Source organism: Myxocyprinus asiaticus, chromosome 38, assembly GCF_019703515.2.
Source record: "Myxocyprinus asiaticus isolate MX2 ecotype Aquarium Trade chromosome 38, UBuf_Myxa_2, whole genome shotgun sequence".
Taxonomy (NCBI): Eukaryota; Metazoa; Chordata; class Actinopteri; order Cypriniformes; family Catostomidae; genus Myxocyprinus; species Myxocyprinus asiaticus.
In genome coordinates, this window is record NC_059381.1 from 35,383,737 (window position 1) to 35,404,570 (window position 20,834).

Sequence of the window (20,834 nt, forward strand, 5' to 3'; positions counted from 1 at the left end):
AATCTCAACGCTGTACGTTACAGGGAAGACATCCTCCTCCCTCATGTGGTACCCTTCCTGCAGGCTCATCCTGACATCACCCTCCAGCATGACAATGCCACCAGCCATACTGCTCGTTCTGTGCATGATTTCCTGCAAGACAGGAATGTCAGTGTTCTGCCATGGCCAGCGAAGAGCCTGGTTCTCAATCCCATTAAGCACATCTGGGACCTGTTGGATTGGAGGGTGAGGGCTAGGGCCATTTCCCCCAGAAATGTCCGGGAACTTGCAAGTGCCATGGTGGAAGAGTGGGATAACATCTCACAGCAAGAACTGGCAAATCTGGTGCAGTCCATGAGGAGGAGATGCACTGCAGTACTTAATGCAGCTGGTGTACATATGTTAAGTTTGCTGAAAATAAAAGCAGTTGAAAGCAAGAGGACATTTCTTTTTTTGCTGAGTTTATGTTCATGTATGGCCGTATATGAGATTTCTGTATGGGCGTGGTTGCAGAAACAATATTTTCCAATCAAACTAATCCAATATTAACCAGTCAGATTACAATAGATAAAATTCAAGTCCAGTCCTACATGATTTCTTCCTGAATAATTAGTTTCACTCTGAAATATGTCACATTATAAAAGTTTAATGTGTTGGAAATATTGTTTCATGTTGCCTTCCATCAACCTTACAAAACACAAATTCAAGCCGAAAGCTAGAAGCACACATGGATTCTATAAAAAAAAATAAAAAATAAAACAGACAAAACTGCATGCATGAGGAGACACCGTGTTAGCAGTAGTACCTTGCCATAGCTGTAGCGCTCTAGCCTGTCATCAGACGAGTATGTGTGATCTGTCTCGTAGGGAATGAGATCAGGCCGCTGTGCGTCATATATAGACTTAATCTTAGGCAGTGCCGCCAGATCCTTATAATGAAGGATATCATTCTGCAGTTTAGCCTGCGGAGAGGACACAGAACAGTATGCAACAGAAGAGAGGTGAAACACACAAAGAGACAGAACCTGCGGGGATAGACAGAGATCTAGTGCTGCTGCAGACTGCATAGATAACACACACACACGACATTACTCAAAGTTTAAATAAAACATACTCACTCAGCTTCAAATGACTGACACATTGCAATTGCTCTGCCCTATTTCTTGGTCATTAATCAAATGTGCAGATTTGTGACATTGCCCATGTTAACTCCTTTGTATGAAAGGCCGGGTTTCCTTGCTTCCATTGAAGCACACAAGATATTCATTCTCAAATCATGCTGGATAACATGAATCATCAGGTTTTGAACAAACTTGTGGAGTCCCTGCATGAGTTATTAAAGCAAAAGGGACACATATCAAAAACTAAGAAATTGTCAAATTCATAGTTATGTTTTTTTTTTTGTTCTTGACAATATTCCATCATATATGAAAGTACCTTGACGTCACACCGCAGACAACCGCGCTTCCGGGATTTTTTGAGCAGCAGATTTCAATTGTGGATTTGGGCAGTGCTGCAGTTTTAATAATCTTTTAAGCATTATGAATGTAATAATGTTTGTTTAAAAGTTATTATAAATGTGGAAATTTAAAGAAGCCCAAATCTCCAATAATCTTTCAGAAACAGGGTGTTTAATCCCCACAAACAGTACTTTTTGGGCATTTTCAGGTCAATTTTAGTGAAGCCCCCATTGAACTTAGTTCTTTTCTATGGTGCCAAAAGATCCCGGAAGTGCCGCCACCTAGTGTTTGTTTCTAAACAGTAACTTCATCTACTGAGCGAGTACATAAAAATCTGTGTTCAAAACAGTGTTCTTGCCTTACCCTGATTCACTACCCTAAGCCTACAACAATATTTTGAGCTGTCGGTTAGATTTGGTGGGAAATTGCAGGCCGTCATTCGTCCTTGTGTGTTTACGTCATGTCCGTAAGCACAGAAGAGAAGGACCTGCTACTGTGTGGCCCCTTTGTGGCGTCTGGGGAAGCTACAGCAGTCACCAGATGGATGTTTAGCTGTTTAACTGTTTGTCAAAGTTGTTTGCTTGCTATAATGCTTGGATAATTTTTCAGGAAGGGTTTCTGAAGATTAAATTGGTTGTCATGCTTTAATAAATCGAACATTACATATAAATGTGTTTAATGTTTGGTAAGTGTTCATAACGTGGGTGCTCAGTATGCTGATAGCAATCGACTGGTCGATCGCAAGACAACCACTGGTTGATCTCGTTAACAGGTCAAAAGGGAAAGGGAGTAGAGAGAGAAACTACACAAATAACAAGAATCTTAGAAATCAAATTTTTTCCCTAATTTCTGCTCGTGCAGAATTCCAAAATGTAGGATGGCAGGGGAAGACTCATTCATATTTATGAGGAAAGTTCTACCTGATTGGATAGAGCTAGGTTCAGGGGTAGGTCAGGGTTGGGTTATAGTTTCTCTGACTAATAAGTCATTGCAGGTATTGTCATGAATATACATGACTTTTCCCTCACCATTCTAACCAACCCCTGACTGACAGGCGGCTTCTTTTTGTGTGCATGCTAATGTGTGCTCATGGTAAAGGCTTGGGTAAACTGTTTTTCTGCATTCCAGGCCGTCTTGCACATGGTCGAGCACTCAGCCTTTAAAAGTATATTGTTTTGACCACGAGCGAATACGAACACATTCAACACCTATGCTTTGTGATACTCTTCTAGTACAGTCAACGACAGGTGCATGCGCCGACAATGCGCACAGACAAGGACTGTCCGCGTGTCGAGAAAACTGGGCCACGCGCAGACAGTCTGCGCATACTGTGCGTGTTCCGATCAGCAACGCGGACAACCGAAGTATACTTTGACCTTAATGAAGATACGCACCTGAGTGATGGTCAAATACACTTAAAAATGCCAGTCTAGGTGAGGTATTAATAGAAACACAGTCAGTTCTTCTAAAGTAAATGTAAACACAGAAGAAAAAAGGGGATTTGTATCAAAATATTGGATCTGTGCATTAGGAAATAGACACTATGTCGTTAATATTAATCAAACAATTATAACGAAAAGAATACGAGAAAATCACAATGCTATTTGCTGGATAGCTTTATTAGCTTTAAAAAGTATTAATGTACTGTATTATAATCATGCAGTAAAGACCTGTGATCTATGTAGTTATATGACGCATTTCATTAGGCCTACTTTTTTTTTTTTACATTTCTGAATGTTTACTTGAATACAGCTGTTAGAACTTGAAACTATAACCTAATTAACATATTAGTTATTAGTTTTGGTGTGGAGTATAGTCAAATTTCACTGATATTGGTACTGACTACTGACATTTTGGTAACGTGACAACACTGCCTAAAATGTATATTTAAATTGTGCATGGGAGATCTTGCTATAATAGCGTTTTCAAAAAGTGTACAGTAGGTTTTCTGGTAATGTTCCCCAACATTCACAAATTCGGAGTTTTGCATATTGTGAGTGTATAAATATGTACTGATTTGGATTTGAAGCAAAGTTTTCCTTTACTTATATACATATTAATTTGTTTAGCGTGTAACCATGTCTTTATCTAAAGAGATAAGAAATCAGTGTATTATTGTAAAAAAATTAAAATTGTCTTATGTTCTTCTTAACGACATTCTAATTTATTGAGATGCACCTGTATGTATGTATGTATATATATATATATATATATATATATATATATATATATATATATATATATATATATATATATATATATATATATTTACAGATTAGAAGTTGGGTAGTTCACTCAGCTAAATACTTTCCTAGTATAACATGCTCTCCAGTAGAAGAAATACTGTGCACTACCAACTCAAATAAAGGTCTCATATCTAAAATATATGGTGTTTTAAGAGATGCATTAAGAAGTGATTACTTGCAAAGAAAGATAATTTGGGAAAATATGATACATTGTGAATATACAGGAACTGAATGGAAAAGAATTTGAACAGATTCTCATAAACTTCTTGTTAGTACTAAACATAAATTATTACAACATAATATAATACATTTGACATATTTTACTCCTTATAAAATGTCACTAATTACAGCTAATATATACTCAAATTGCCCATGATGTCACATGGATAATGCAGAAATATATCATATGTTTTGGAAATGTAAAAAAATTTAAATATTTTGGAAATATATATTTGCAAAATTGTCTTCGGTTTTAAAGAAAAAAATACCAATAGATCCTAGAATTGCATTATTAGGAGACGTAATTTTAGTAGATGATTCTGATTTGGAAAAAAAGAAGACGGTTTTACTATTTACGACTGCAGAAATGTACATAAAAAAATGGAAAGTGACAAAAGATCCTTCAAATAAACAATGGTGGAATGAGCTATTGTCATACAGTCAACCTGAAAAAAATTATCTATAAAGTAAGAAGACAACCTGAGAAATATGAACAAATATGGAAGCCAATATTAAGTAAAATATGTCTGGATGATGTTAGTATATAAACTGATATGAAAATTCTTACATGGTGTGTTCTGTTCTTGTAATGCTATGTATATGTAATGCTATTTGATGTGTGTGAATTTGTATATATAATTATTATTATTATTATTATTATTTTTTTTTGCTCAGTACATTGCATCTGCAAGGGAAAGGAATGGGTTTTTTCTGCATGTAATAATAATAATAATAATAATAATAATAAAAAATAACATTTGTTTTTTTTACAAATGTTATTTAATTGACTACAAATATATCAATGTAAAAATAGCATATCATGACTCTGGCTTTGTAGGTGAATATCTCAGAGATATACTGTATCTCCAATATGGTGATCAAGTAACCTCAAACCATGAGAGTCATCTGTGCAGAAAAGCAGTGCTAAAACACAACTGACGAAAGAAACAATACAATGTTACTCCGCAAGTTACGTGCAATTTTAGGTTTCAACCACAGATGATAGAGAGCCCGAAGGTTCCATAGTGCGCTTTCATGTGTTGATAATATAATTTTTTATTTTTTATTCAATTACCAAAATGCAAATAAGAAGCCTTTTCTGTTCACATTTAGGTATTTAGATTTTTGAAAGTCTTTAAATGTCACCTGCTCTAATCAAAACAATAAACTCCTTGGAAGAGGAAACTTCCATTCTACTCATACATTTCAACTAATTATAAACAGTTCTGGACAGTTTAAAGTGTCCAAATGACTGAATGACAGCAGTACTCACACATATCACTCTACTGGGAGAGCCGATACTGGAACCAGGTGGAGAGATAGAGGCTTCTGAGGTACGTCTGAGCTGCAGGAGTACACACACACACACACATACACACACACACATTATTAGAAAATGGCATAGGATTTAAAGACAATTTGATGTGTTTTTTGGGAGAACCTGATCAGCTAAAGGAAAACGGACTACATCCCTCCGGGGAAGGTGCCGCTCCCCTCTCTAGTAATTTGGCTCATAGTCCTATTAGTGATAGTGTTAGACTAACCAAGGCCCAGGTCAGGAAGCAGACAGACTGGCTAAACCGACCATCTACTAGCTGCCTTGAGACGTCACACAGGTCACATAAACTACAACACACAGAGACTGTATTACCTAGATAGAGACTAGAAAATGACAGAAAAAATTAAGATAAACATCTAATAAAGTTTGAGCTACTAAATCTCTTTAGTATTAGATCTCTACTACTGTTGCTCTCATGCAAGGAGCTCTAAAGCTTGCGTGCAGACTCATAAACGTGCGCAGGAGATCATTGGTCAGCGAACATTTTCACTAAATAATACATTAGATTTCGGTTTGTTTCTAACCAAACCTTATCGTATGCTTTCATAACAATCATGAGTCTCATGGAATAATTTATTAGATTTCTGAATTATACTTTTGTGTTCTTGTCACCATAAACTGCCATTCTATGACATCACTGAGCACAAATTTTTTTCACAATTAAAAATAAAGGGGGGCCTGGGTAGCTCAGCGAGTATTGACACTGACTACCACCCCTGGAGTCACGAGTTCGAATCCAGGGTGTGCTGAGTGAATCCAGCCAGGTCTCCTAAGCAAACAAATTGGCCCGGTTGCTAGGGAGGGCAGAGCCACATGGGGTAACCTCCTCGTGGTCACGATTAGTGGTTCTCGCTCTTAATAGGGCATGTGGTAAGTTGTGCGTGGATCGCGGAGAGTAGCATGAGCCTCCACATGCTGGGAGTCTCCGCGGTGTCATGCACAACGAGCCATGTGATAAGATGTGTGGATTGACTGTCTCAGAAGCGGAGGCAACTGAGACTTGTCCTCCACCACCCGGATTGAGGTAACCGCGCCACCACGAGGACCTACTAAGTAGTGGGAATTGGGCATTCCAAATTGGGAGAAAAGAGGATAAAAAAAAAAAAAATAAAAAAAAAAGTCCAATAGGGTGAGTAAACAAAGACTGAATTTTCATTTTTTGTGTTGTGAAAAGCACTATACAAATAAAATGACTTGACACACACACACACACACACACACACACACACACACACAGTTCAATGATTAGGCAATTCTTGTTCTGCAGAGGCAAATTTGTCCCAATTTGAAAAAATAATTACAGTTCTTACAGTTAGTAATGCAAGATTCTCAATACTGAGCACTGTTTGGGCAAAAATTATCTCTACCTGCCACATCATTTAATAACAGCCTCTTTGCAAAACTTTATTACATTGTGACAAATTCATTAAACAATCTACTCTGAAATGTGGCAGTTAAACTGTTACGATTAGGTTAAACTGTCATCAGACTGAAATGATCAGGGATCTTGTTAAAAATAAAGTGTTGTGAAACTGTACATATCTGTCAGTCAAAAAGACTGGTGTTTTGATGCAAGTCTAAACACCTACTCTGAGTTTGCGCTCCATTTTTGCCGCCTGCTTACACATGGGGTGCCAGACCTCCGAACCTGGAAGACAACAAAGCAGTATGAGCAAAATTCAGAATTTAAGAATGCTTCCTTTCAATTCATGAGATTGAACTTGAATTGAATTGGCCACACAACACAGGATGTTGAACAGGAATTTGAATTGTAACGACGAGAAGAGAAATTTACTGAACTGCAATTAAAAGAAATGCAACACAGTCACAACAAAGAAAGCAAATTAATTAGTCCAAACAGTGTTGGGAAGTAGTTAACAAAAAGTAGCAACGCTACTTACTTAACTAAATTTTTCATTAGCGTGCCAGTAGTTCAGCTATTTTCACAGCTTTTCCCGTATAAGTGACATTTTCCAATGATTAGCAGTGTATAGTCACAAAACGCTACATTTTTCACATTAAATTCTGAACTCAGCAATGGAGCCAAGGGAATAAACAAACACACTCACTTAAACCGTCCTCTCTCTCTCTCTGTAGCGCTGGGAAAACCACTTTTTGTGGTTTTAAGTGAATCGGTTCTTTCGGACAGTTCATGTAAATAAACCATTCAAAATAAACGACTTGCTTATATTTCGTGTAGGGATCTCTGATTCATTTTAGTGAGTCGGTTCTTTCAGATGGTTCATGTAAATGAACTAGTTCACATAAATGATTCACTGATTCACGTGAGCCCCTTATAGGGAACAGCCTTATAGGGACTTTGCCGTCTTGTTTTCACTATATTTTGATTCAGTTATATAAAATAGGGTGTTTTCTAGGTTATATCATATGTATATTAAGTATAATTTTATGTTCAATATAAAGTTGTCGACCTATTGTTTAACCCTTATGAAAATTAAAGCTGCACTACCTAAGATTTCTTCGTTTACAGTGAACAAAAATCCATTACTGAATGAGTACATTAAAAATCTGTGTTCAAAATCATGTCCTTGTCTTAGCCTGATTCAGCTTTTTTATTTTGAGCTGTCGGGTTGGATTTGGTTGGATGTGTTTTCTCATAGGGTTGTTGAAGTTTTATTGGTTGTTATGTTTTAATGAATCGAACATTACTTAGGGGATATTGTGTTTACCGGTCACAATGTATTATTTTTTGGCGGGGGGGGGGGGGGGGTTCTCCCCATTTCTCCCCAATTTGGCATGTCCAATTCCCAATGCGCTCTAAGTCCTCGTGGTGGCATAGTGACTCACCTCAATCTGGGTGGCGGAGGACAAATCTCGGTTGCCTCAGCGTCTGAGACCGTCAATCCGCACATCTTATCACGTGGCTTGTTGAGCACGTATTCTCCGTGGCATTCACGCACGCCCCACCGAGAGCGAGAACCACATATTATAGCGACCACGAGGAGGTTAACCCAAAGTGACTCTACCCTCCCTAGCAACCGGGCCAATTGGTTGCTTAGGAAGCCTAACTGGAGTCACTCAGCACACCCTGGATTCGAACTTGCAACTCCAGGTGTGGTAGTCAGCATCTTTACTTGCTGAGCTACCCAGGCCCCCCAGTCACAATGTTTTTAATAGGCTACTAAGTTACTGTAACATGTTTAATAATATTCATGACTTCTGAGTATTTTATAACATTGCTGCAATTTTTAGATACCCCAAGTGTGTGTGCGCTGCTGCTTTATTTCTTTTGTCGCAGAAATGCACAAGCTGTTGTCACTGTCCATTCCCCTTTCATCAGATAGTATGTTTAAACAGAGTGGACAATTTAAAAATGCATCTAAATGCCACTATAGGCACAAGGTGGATCCCCATAAATGTATGCTCATCTCAATTTGTTTATAATGTACCAATTTTATAGCACAGTAATGCATATATTAATTTCATTTGCTTAGCATGTAACCATTTCTCTTTTATAACTTTATTTCCAAAGAAACGTTTTAGGAAACTGTTTATTATTGTAACTGTTATATTGCATATTTCTGCATATTATTTCCATGTTTAATAAAGTATATATCATTTCCTTCATTATCGAATCCTCGTTTTGTGTTTTTATATAGCAGTCTTACAGTTTGCAATGCACAGACCTACTATTGTAGTATTACGGTTGCATTGTCCACTGAGGCTATAGATTGTAATATAAAAAATAATGTGTCTTTATCTGAACTAATATGTCAGCCATGTCACAATTTTCACCACTTAAATTGATATGTGTAGTACAATATAAATATTAATGTGTAGTGGATAAAACACTTGAACAATCTTATTAAAATATGTAATTAAGAATTTTGTTATAAGTGTGATGATCACTTGCAAAGCAGGTTATCTCAAAACATGAGCAGTGCCAAAACACAACTCACGTAAAATGTTCCTCTGCAAGTTGCTAGCAATTTATGTTTCATCCACAGATGTCACTAGAGAGTCTAAAGTTCCGAAGTGCAGCTTTAACCATGGTTTTGCTATAGTAACATTGTAGTAACCATGACTGTAGTAACCAAGTCTTTTTGTGGAAACCATGGTTCTACTATAGTAATACTGTAGTAACTGTGTTTTTCTGGCCAGAAACATGATTTTACTACAGCAATACTATCATATCCATATTGTAACCATGGTTTTACTATAGCAATATTGTAGTTACCATGACTTTAGTAACCGAGGTTCATTCTGTGGTTACTATGGTTTTTACTAATACCATGATTAAATGCCATGATTAAACGATGGTTAATGTAGTAAAATCATGGTTAATGTTCAAAGGAGAATGTCACCCTAAGTGAATACATACAGTGGCAACCTTTGGAAATAGCTGGTTTTCTGCATTAATTGGTCATAAAATGTGATCTCATCTTCATCACAAGTATAGACAGACAGCTGCTTAACATAGAAAAGATAAGTATAGTGGATTTTCTTTTTTTGAAGCATTCTGTAGTGGATTTACTTCTATGTTTAGGGAAATTATTAAATAGTTTCATCCAATTTTTATATAGCTAAAATGTTTCAAAATAGCTTCCCCAACATTCCAACACAATCTTTGGGACAAAACATAATTAATCACATCATAAATTATAATTATTATGCCCATTTATCCCTGATATGAAGAATAATTATTTTTCTAATTTAATTTTTGAATTTTACATACCATATTTCTCTAAATTCTGTTTAGTTCAATACTGTTAAAACAATTAACACAGCCATCAAAACAGAATAATGCTATACAGCACATTTTTTTAAATACATTTTTATATCTAAATACTGACCTCAAAATTTTATCTATTAAAATAAAAGTTAATTTCTTTAATATAATAAACTATTTATACAAATTAAATACAGATTTCTGTATGTAACATTTCAGACATTGATTATTAAAATCATTGAATGTTTCTGAAAATACCCCATATGCTGTAAGATAACATAACTACGCTCACAGCAGTTACATGTATTTCTTTCCATTTTAACTATACTTTCTTAAATTCACATTTTAATTACAATTGTACATTCCCAGATAACACACATACATCACAGAGATGTCTGTTTTAAATATTTTCATCTGGAAATCATCACAATCTAATTAACATCTGCTAAACATCAGAAAAAGATCATCAGATTTACACTAGATTTACAAAAATCCAAAATTATCAACATCTCAAAGACATCTGCTGAATGTCTTATTGACATCCGAGAAATACTTATTGACTTACTATATGTCTTGTTGACGTACTGCAGATGAGCAAACATGTAAAAAAATACATCTTCCAGATGTAGACACACACATCAAATAGATGTCTGGGTGATGTATGTGTGCTATTCAGCAGTTAAACTGGAATTTAAAGGTATTCTTAATTCAGTTCTAAATGGCACACAACCCTGGGACAGTAAACTTTAAACTCGCAAAGTAAACTTTAAAATTATTTAAAGTAAATCAAGGGCCCTAAAGAGACAGCAACTCTCCCCCAGCATGCTGTATCCTCCTCAGTATTCATAACTCACTCTGCCTGATCAAAGAAATGGGTCTGTGGATGAGCACTTCCAAACAACTCCCACTTATCAACACTGAGTCACAGAGGGCCATATATCAGAGCAGAGCTGCGGTGATCTATCACTCTATATATACACATAAATAAACAAGTCACACTTTAAGGTGCCTAACAAAATCAAGATAAAAGAATAAAGAGAGACTGGACTTTACATAACAGCGTTATACCAGGGAATATTGGCAACTGCTTAATCTGATTTCCTGCATCTCTATTGCACTGTCTGATGGTTTGACTCTAGGTATCAAATTCTGCTAGCATTGTGCATGAAGCTTGTAATATACAGCTCCTGCCATCTGTTCAAATCCTTCTGGGCTATGTGACTATAATATACAACTAATATCAATCCTATCAATGTCAAAAAAAGTTCAACTCAGCAAATCTTCAAAGTAATATGCTTCCCAAATACATTAATATGCAGCTGTAGATCACCAAGCCATCATCATTCAACGGAGAACTTCCATCAAGCTGCAACCTATCTCGTGGATTTTCAGAAAAGTAGCAACCGAGGAGTTGTGTTTATACACATGATTTTAGTGTGATAAAATCACTTACCAACATTTTCTGAGTAAAGTTACACCCAATTTAGCAACTTCATTGTCATGACAACGTAACGCTGTAAACCCTAAAAACAATGATTTAAACAACTTTACAGCTGAAATAATACACGTTTTAACAGAAGAATTCACGTATGTGCTTTTATAAAACTATAAGTTTCACCATTTCTGCCTTTATACAGTACCCTCCAAAAATTGGCCCCATTCACTTCCATTGTAAAAATTACATCCAAACATTAGATCGTCGCAATCAGTCACATGACAGGATTGTTCAAATTAAATACAAGAGCCAATCGCATTTGAGTGATCAGTTGAATATACGGCATCAGTGATATTTCAGAAGTGCAGGCAAAAAGTCCCCCCAGTGACATTCGGTCATGAGAGTGTGTAGGTATGACAGTAATTTATTAGTAGAGTCCAGGGTCAATGACTTTGATGACTTGTAACTCGACTCAACCTAATCAAAGAAGACTTGCGACTCAACATAGACTTTGACAACAATGACTTGCGACTTGACTTGGACTCGAGTGCTCTGATTTGGAAAGACTTTATATATTCTAAAACCAAAGATCAGAGCTGTACATTTAAAAATGTGCAGCAAATCAACGATTCATTTCCCCAATAAGCATTTTGTTTGATTTTTTTAAATCTGCATTTCCACATTCCACATTCAACCAATCAGAGAACCAATCAACTTCCACGAGAGTAGGACCAAGTTTGAAGATTGCATTCAAGGATGACACAGCCAAAATGATACCAAAGGTAATTTTTGGATATAAAGAAAACAATATCAAAGGCAACAAAAGCATTGCAACATGTAGAACCTGTGGTTTAAAAATGACAAATGCTTCATCAACAACGTCCAATTTTGTGAGGCATCTGAAAACCCACAGACAGAGTAAGTTGAGATTGTTAACTGTTACACATCAGCTATGGTTAGTAGCGTTCAACTTATTGTGTTAGCTGGGTTAGCTAGCTAGCTTTGGTTCCACATAGCTAAGTGGACTGCAACTACAGTTTTGGCGTGAATTATTCTGCATGCCTCATTGCTGAAACCAGCTAAAAGATGCACTGTGGACCAACGGTTGCGACCCGTCCTGTAAAATACAGGATCATCCCGTATTTAAAGACGAAATGATGCATGCCATATCGAATCAATACGGGATGCGATTTGTCCCGTATTTAAGCTGGTCAGATGGTGTCATGGCTAAATCATTCCAGATCGTTAATTTAACATTAAGCAGGAAATTTTGCCGATGGTGGGTAAGAGACCGTCTGAAAAGCCCACACATTGTGCTAAAATGTGCTAATACTATGGAGGATGTAATTACTATAGTATTTAATCCTCAGACACTAATTTGGGCAAAGAGCACTAATGACTTGTTTAAGACTTGATGCTTAAGCAAGAGGACATAAGACTTGACTTGGGACTTGCCTGTCTTGACTTGGGACTTGACTTGAGACTTGAATGCAAAGACCTGAGACTTACTTGTGACTTGCAAATCAATGACTTGGTCCCCCTTCTGGTAGACTCATAGGAGATGCTATTGATACGTCTTTAATACAAGGAGGCTTGAATAAATTTAGGCCCTAATTGACTATTTTAAAATGTTTACATCAGATGACATGCATTTTACAGTCTGCAAATCTGGCTGAACTCAGCTCAGCATCTACTCACCTGCCAGGTACATCTCCTCCCCTTCACTGAACATCACGTGACAGCGTGCACAGCAAGCGCAGGTGGGGTGGTAGTGCTTTCCTCCAGCCTAAAGAAGAGAAAACCAAAATAAGTTGCATCCAAAATAAGTACGTACTGCATCTAATGAAAGACATACTTCTCGGCTGGTAAAACAGTACGTCTTTTAAGTATGCAGGCGAATAGTTTGAATACATTACAGACATACTTTATACAGGAACATGGGCATGTCCCGTGACCTGAATTGCTGTATTTTCAACAACCGGCAAAATAATCTACTGTGGTTTTGTTAAACAAGCACAATTAACAACTTTCTTGGTATATATAACACTTACAGTTGAAAAGAACTGCCCAACTCTCAGTTCTCCACCATCTTTTGAAATGAAGTTTTGAGTCTCTTCAAGCTCCCAAAGCATTATGGTATAGAACAGTGTCTAGTGGATGCAAACTTAAGAACCTTGCCAGAAATAGTAGGACATCCGGGTATTTTTCGTGTATTATTTTATGAATACTAAGGATTTGGACATACTACCAGAGACTATTTATCAGAGATGGGCCACTTCTATTAAAATGAATGGGAAAAGTTGGAACGGTCAACGAATGTAAAAAGGAAGCCCTGCCTTACAGGTAAAAGAGCCAATCACCTTTTAGATACAGACATCACCTGTCAATCAACTCGAGAACGCAAATGCGCATTAGCTATACAAGCCGGGACAATTGTGTTTTTAGCGTAAGTAGACTTGTATGCTGCTTGTTTACATAGAAAAATAGCTGCGCGATAGCGTTCCAGCCAGTGGACTGACTTGTTAAAAAGACTTTGATACTACTCCACTGGCATACTGTTTTTGGCATTCTATAAAGTAGGAAATTTTGCATATTCAGACACAGCTTAAGACTTTGAAGCAGACTCCAAAATCTGCTGAAAGGAAGACAAATCTAATTGAAAAATGTTTCAAGTCAAATCAGGCTAGCAGAACTAATTAGTCCCTCGTTTTGATTGCATTTTATAGTAATTACACAGCCTACCAGCAAAATACATCACATACAGAGTTTAAGTCATTAACAAAATACCCCAAATGTTTTGAGAGCTAGCATCATCTGTTCACAGATGCCACTTGGTTTGATATTTTGTTATCAATGACATTCAGGCATTTTTAAGTGTGACTTAAGACTTTTTGTATGTGATATATGAAATATATTATATATGTATCATGATATCACATACATATTGAATAAATGGCTTATCGATTAATGAGGGACAAGTAGAAATGTTTTTTTGTGGAAAGCAACATTATGCCACAAATGCTGTTGATTGAGCCTGTATTGAAACCTGATATTCCTTTAATGATAGCAAAAGTAATGCATGAAATTTCTCAAATTAAAAATGTACACAATATTTAATCAACATTTTTTTTTTTTTTTTTTTATACTCAAATCAATTGACAAGGTTGTTGGTAGATTTTGGAACTCACACATTTCTGTTAATCTATATAAGCCAAATATCTGTCAAAATATCCGCAGATAAATCGGCCTGGCTATCTGTCACTAATTCTGTAATCTGAGAAATTAGTCATACAGGTGATGTATGAGGGCTATCTGTACTTTATCATCTACAGTTATTGATTGTGCCACATAACATTATTTAAACCACTGAAAGAACAGAGAGAGAGAGAAAGAGAGAGAGAGAGAGAGAGAAAGAGAAAGAGAGAGAGTGAGCAGGCAGAGGAGATTAATGTTTTAGAACAGATCATGATTCAGTTTCTGGTTTGAGGGTTTGTTCAAAATGTAACACTCACTGATTGCATCAGCAGCCCATAAGAACATACCAAAATATCTAATAAAAGATAAATAAGCAGTGTGCAATTACTCAAGCAGAAACCATGGTTTTACTATAGTAATATTGCAGTAACCATGATTGCAATAAAAATTGTGTTTTGGTGGAAACCATGGTTTTACTATAGTAACATTGTAGTAACCATGATTGTAATAAGCATTGTGTTTTGGCAAAAACCATAATTTTACTATAGTAACACTGTAGTAACCATGATTGTAATAAGCATTGTGTCTTGGCAAAAAACATAATTTTACTATAGTAACACTGTAATAACCATGATTGTAATAAGCATTGTGTTTTTGCAGAAACCATGGTTTTACTATAGTAACATTGTAGTAACCATGATTGTAATAAGCATTGTGTTTTGGCAAAAACCATAATTTTACTATAGTAACACTGTAGTAACCATGATTGTAATAAGCATTGTGTTTTGGCAGAAACCATGGTTTTACTATAGTAACACTGTATTAACCATGATTGTAATATGCATAGTGTTTTAGCAGGAGCCATAATTTTACTATAGTAACACTGTAGTAATCATGATTGTAATAAGCATTGTGTTTTGGTAAAAATCATGGTTTTACTATAGTAACACTGTAGTAACCATGATTGTAATGAAAATTGTGTTTTGGCAAAAACCATGGCTTTACTATAGTAACACTGTTGTAACCATGATTGTAATAATCATTGTGTTTTGGCAAAAAACATAATTTTACTATAGTAACACTGTAATAACCATGATTGTAATAAGCATTGTGTTTTTGCAGAAACCATGGTTTTACTATATTAACACTGTAGTAACCATGATTGTAATAAGCATTGTGTTTTGGCAACAAAAATAATTTTACTATAGTAATGCTGTAATAACCATGATTGTAATAACCATTATGTTTTAGCAGAAACCATGGTTTTACTATAGTAATATTGTAGTAACCATGATTGTAATAACTATTGTGTTTTGGCGAAAACCATGGTTTTACTATAGTAACAATGTAGTAACCATGATTATAATAACCATTGTGGTTTTGCGCTCTTTTGCCAAGGTATAAAATTATTTATCCAGTTTGTATTTGACAGAGACTTACCTCCAACACTCTTCCACTGATGTACCTGCTACACTTCTCACACCTGATGCCAAACTGGTTATGGTAATCCGATTCGCAGTATGGGATCCCATCCCTGCCAGACAGATATGATTAGCGAATCAACACATCTTTACCTCGGTTATGTCAGTATTTTAGGATAGGCGGTATGACCAAAACCTTATCATTGACCTCACAAGATTTCAATGTCATTAATGAGAGTTTTGATTGGCTAGACACTCAAGGATGTAGAAGTATGGGACATGAAGTGTAACGTGTGAGCAGACAGCACAGTAGAGTCGTACTTGCTAATGTATTCTCCGGTCAGGACCATCCCACAGGTTTGACATTTGAAGCAGCTGACGTGCCACTGTTTCTCCAATGCCAGGAGAGACTGACCGTGTTTTATCTCTTCATTACACCCCGCACAGTCTGATAGATATAGATAGATAAAGAAAGGATGTAAAACATTAAATCGACAAACAAGATTGAAATCTGTGATGGAGAGAGGAAAATTGGAGGATAACTGGGGCCTTAGCATGTTAGCCAAACTCCATCCAGTAATCACATCTCAAATATTGTACATATTCACACAGCATGGGGGGATGATAAAGCGTTCAACTCGTAGTGCACTGCGTTTTGCTGCATTTTCAGTGTGAACACACTACTTGCACCTTGAGACTTCAGATTTTGGCCAGTAGGTGACAGATAGAAAACTATGTGATTTATTGAGAGACTAAATGGAGATTCACACATGAAGAGCGTTATTGACAAATGCTTAGTTGAAAAATACCCAAAGTAAATTGAGATGGATTTGATAGAGTGTTTTAAGGTCTAAGACTGGAGGCTAGGCACGTGTAGGCAACAGTACAAAAAGGCGAAAGCAAGTGTGTGTGTAAGTGGGGCAGCAGGGAGAGTTCTGGCAGATGATGATACATGACTATATAGGGGTTCTGGGTGGGAAAAGGTCGCCTCTTCATTTGTTCTCTTTTAGGTGCCTGTGTTGTTGCCCATCTCTGCTGCTCTCCCTACAGACTTGATCCTTTTTTTCAAATCCAGACACCATTTGTTACACACATGGATGAAACGCAAAACCTATCAAGAACATGTCCAAGTCATATTTCACCCGAACATCAAAAGAGATAAATATGAAATTATATTCTGCTTAAAGAAAAGCCTATTTTAGGACCATTAATATTTTTGGGAATAAGAAATTATTTTCATGACAACTAAGCACTTTTTATAACCCTCAAAAATCATATTCATTGTAATTATCATATATTTTGTACTGTAATAATGTAAAAAACAGCAAGTATTACAGCAAGGACAATCACCATTGAGAAGAATGTGAATTAAAAACTAACTTTAAAGTAAAACATCTATACACATTACAGTAAAGAGTATCTGGAGGCAAATGTGCTTAAAAATATGCTTTGTCATGAAAATAATGTCAAAATAAAAAATAAAAAAAGTATATTTTTTAATAGTCCTAAAAAAGCTTAATTTTCTTGATATATATATATATATTTTATATTCATAAATATAGAATTGGACATGACAACTAGAGGGCCACAGGGAGGCTGCAGAGTAATTGCTTTGAAGGTAAAATTTTCTCAAGCTCTATTAATGTCATGCATGAAAAGCAGGAATCTAACAGGTCAGAAATTATGAGTGAGATTGACACTTTCACTTCAAAAGTACTACAAACATTAAATTACATTTAAAAGATTATTTAGATCACTTCCCATTAGTTTTGGACTTATACACCTACAGTAGTCCAGTTACGTGAATGAGTGTAAAATACGTTAGACTCAATTGTAAGTCAAGTCTCTTGGGGTCTTCAGGTGAGGATTTTGTATGACACACAGAGCTGCTGCCTATGTAGAGCATATCAAATTAATCACTTATTTGGCTCCATTTCAATTAGGATGCTCCCTTAGAATAAACAGTATACAGCAAGGCAGCTCACGAGGTTTTGGAACAGAGCCATTTTTTCATATGTAGAATAAGGGTAGTGTGCTTTAAATGTAAGTTAAAGCAAGAGTTCAGTAGGGCAGACTTACAGCTCGGCCCATGGATCTTCACTGGCTCGTTGCTGTTCCCAAGTGTGTGTGAACACTGCTGACACACACACTTCTTCCCACAGAAGGTCACCCTGTCTCCAATGGGAAATGGCTTCCTATGACACAGAGAGACAGAGCATGTCAGGCCACACACACACACACACACACACACACACAGCAGTCCATACTAATGAAGCTGCATATACAGCGATGTACTTATGCCCAGTTCAGTCAAAGCATATGTAGTCATGAAAAGTAACAGGCCTGCTAACCAGTACAATCATATTGCTGGTTACTGATATTAAGTATGCTTTGCGTACTTTCATGATGGTTTTGTCATGGCTACAGTGGCGAAGCAACATTAACCGGCTAAACAGCCTATTATAGACTTTTTAGCAAAAGATGCACAGGAAAACTATTATGCAACGCAAAACTATGGAAGCCGGATCCTGCCTCAGAATAAAAAAGAAATAAAAAAAAGGTAATTTTTTACTTTTTATCTGACAATTGCAACTATTTTTCATAATTGTGAGTTTATATTTAACAATTGCAATAAAAAAGTCGCAGTAAAGAGAAATAAAGTCGCAATGGACCCTTTTTTACATATCCGGGCTTGGTATGCGGAAGTAAACAACAGCAGAGTAAACTTGTATAGTGGTGAATAAGAGACCACAGCAAATAAAATGTAGCTTTCCTGTTTGTTTCTACAGCAAAAAGAAAAAAACACTACTAACCTTTCACAGCTTTCCAAAAGAGGAAAAAAATAGAGAGTGTTGAATAACAGCAGTCACATGAGAGAAAGAGACACATTTTCTGTCACTCCCTCGCATCGCAGGTGTGGTAACTCATTTTTTTAAACTTATTCCAGGGTAATATAATACAAAGTATAATGTTATAAATTTACACTAAATAAATAAAAATAGCAAATAGAAAAATCTTTATAGATAAAAGATCTAAACTCGCAATTACAAGAAATAAAACTGCAATTGTAAAAAAGAAAATGCATAATGTAGTCACAATTTTGAGATACAAAGTCACAATTACGAGAAATAAAATGGCAACTGCAAGTCATAAATTCGCAATTACTAGAAATAAAACTGCAATTGTAAGATATAAAGTCACAATTGCAAGAAATAAAATCGCAAGTGCTAGGTATAGTTGCAGTTCTGAGATATAAAGTCCCAACAGTGAGAAAAAATTTCAAATGCGAGATATAGTCGCAGTTCTGAGATAAACAAATCACAATTGTGAGAAATACATTTGCAAATGCAAGATATTGTTGCAATTCTGACATATAAAGTCACAATTACGACACAAAATAAGTCACACTGCAAATCATCTGTCCTGATCCTTGACTTGTCGGCTGCTTTTGACACAGTGAACCACCAGATTCTCCTGTCCACTCTCTCTTACCTGGGCATCACAAGAACTTCACTTGGATGGTTTGAGTCATATCTTACAGGCAGATCTTTCAAGGTCACCTGGAAAGAAGAGGAGTCCAAGTCACACCTGCTGACCACTGGTGCTCCTCAAGGATCAGTGCTTGGACCCCTCCTCTTCTCAATCTACACTACATCACTCGGACCTATCATTAAGGCACATGGTTTTTCCTACCACTGCTACACAAACAAACTATGGAATTTGTAATGAAAAACAATATCATGCAGAAACTATAAAAAACAAAAGTGCCATAAAAGTGACTTATTTTCCCCAATATACAATAATTAATATAATTCTAATAATAGTAACATTTATTATAAATATTTCTGCCAGAACACCATAGTTTCTACAGTTAGTGTTACTAACTGCAATGTCTAGTAATAAGAACGGTGACGTGTGGATTGAAAAGCTTTTAATTACCATTGTAAATGACACAATGTTCCTATACAAGACTATAGGTGCATTAATACAGAACAGTGATTAAAACTGAATGGACCTAGTATGCCACACAAAATATGGCATCAGCTTTCTAATGACACTCAGATTGAGCTTGTAGTCCACCCAGAGGCCGAGAAATTCGATGAAACAACGAGGGTGGTGCATGAACTGAAAATTACACTGATTGTCTATGGACGTGCACATCTTTGAGGGCTAAAATGCATTAGAGCGCCACCAACATTTCAGATCTGTATTTTGATTGAATGTGATAGAGAAAAAAAATCTTTTTTCTATTGCTTGCTGCCATCTAGTGGAATGAAATAAGATTTTTCAAAGTGCGGTAGAGTTAACAGAACCAGAATTACATGTTTACAGTTAGGACAAAAAAAAACAAAACAAAAAAAAAAAAATCTGTTTATCATAAGATTTTAAACACATACATTATTATTTATGAATAATTGGAGTATTTTTTTTATTTGGGGGGATTTCCGAAAAAATGAGACCAATTCTTTGCAATTAGTCCACAGTATATGTGAATGGTGAGCTTTTAAATTTGAGTGTGACAAATTGCGGGCGGCAGCCCAAAAATGCACCAGAGTTTGACGTTTAGCTACAGGGCATTCAAAAAGTATTCAGACCCCTTCATTTTTTCACATTTTGTTATGCTGCAGCCTGATGCTAAAATGCTTAAAAAATAAATAAATAAATAAATAAAATTCACATCAATCTACAATGCATACACCATAATGACAAAGCAAAAAACAGATTTTTGATAACTTTGCCAATTTATTAAAAAGAAAAAACTGAAATATCACATTGACATAAGTATTCAGGCCCTTAACTCAGTACTTAGTTGAAGCACCTTTGGCAGCGATTACAGACTCAAGTCTTTTT

At 36.0% G+C, this 20,834-nt stretch overlaps 1 protein-coding gene across 6 annotated transcripts in view; it reads right to left on the reverse strand.

The window, feature by feature from the left end:
* The window catches only part of LOC127429130 (actin-binding LIM protein 3-like), a 146,252-nt gene that overhangs the window by 49,981 nt on the left and 75,437 nt on the right, over positions 1 to 20,834 (reverse strand). For all 6 annotated transcript variants that reach the window (XM_051677968.1, XM_051677971.1, XM_051677970.1 and 3 more), the window contains exons 4-10: positions 18,063 to 18,178; positions 16,305 to 16,431; positions 16,003 to 16,096; positions 13,066 to 13,153; positions 6,832 to 6,890; positions 5,177 to 5,248; positions 785 to 940 (exon numbers count right to left, since the gene is read on the reverse strand). In XM_051677968.1, the coding sequence (XP_051533928.1) occupies positions 785 to 940; positions 5,177 to 5,248; positions 6,832 to 6,890; positions 13,066 to 13,153; positions 16,003 to 16,096; positions 16,305 to 16,431; positions 18,063 to 18,178 (712 nt within the window). The remainder of the gene's footprint in view (positions 1 to 784; positions 941 to 5,176; positions 5,249 to 6,831; positions 6,891 to 13,065; positions 13,154 to 16,002; positions 16,097 to 16,304; positions 16,432 to 18,062; positions 18,179 to 20,834) is intronic.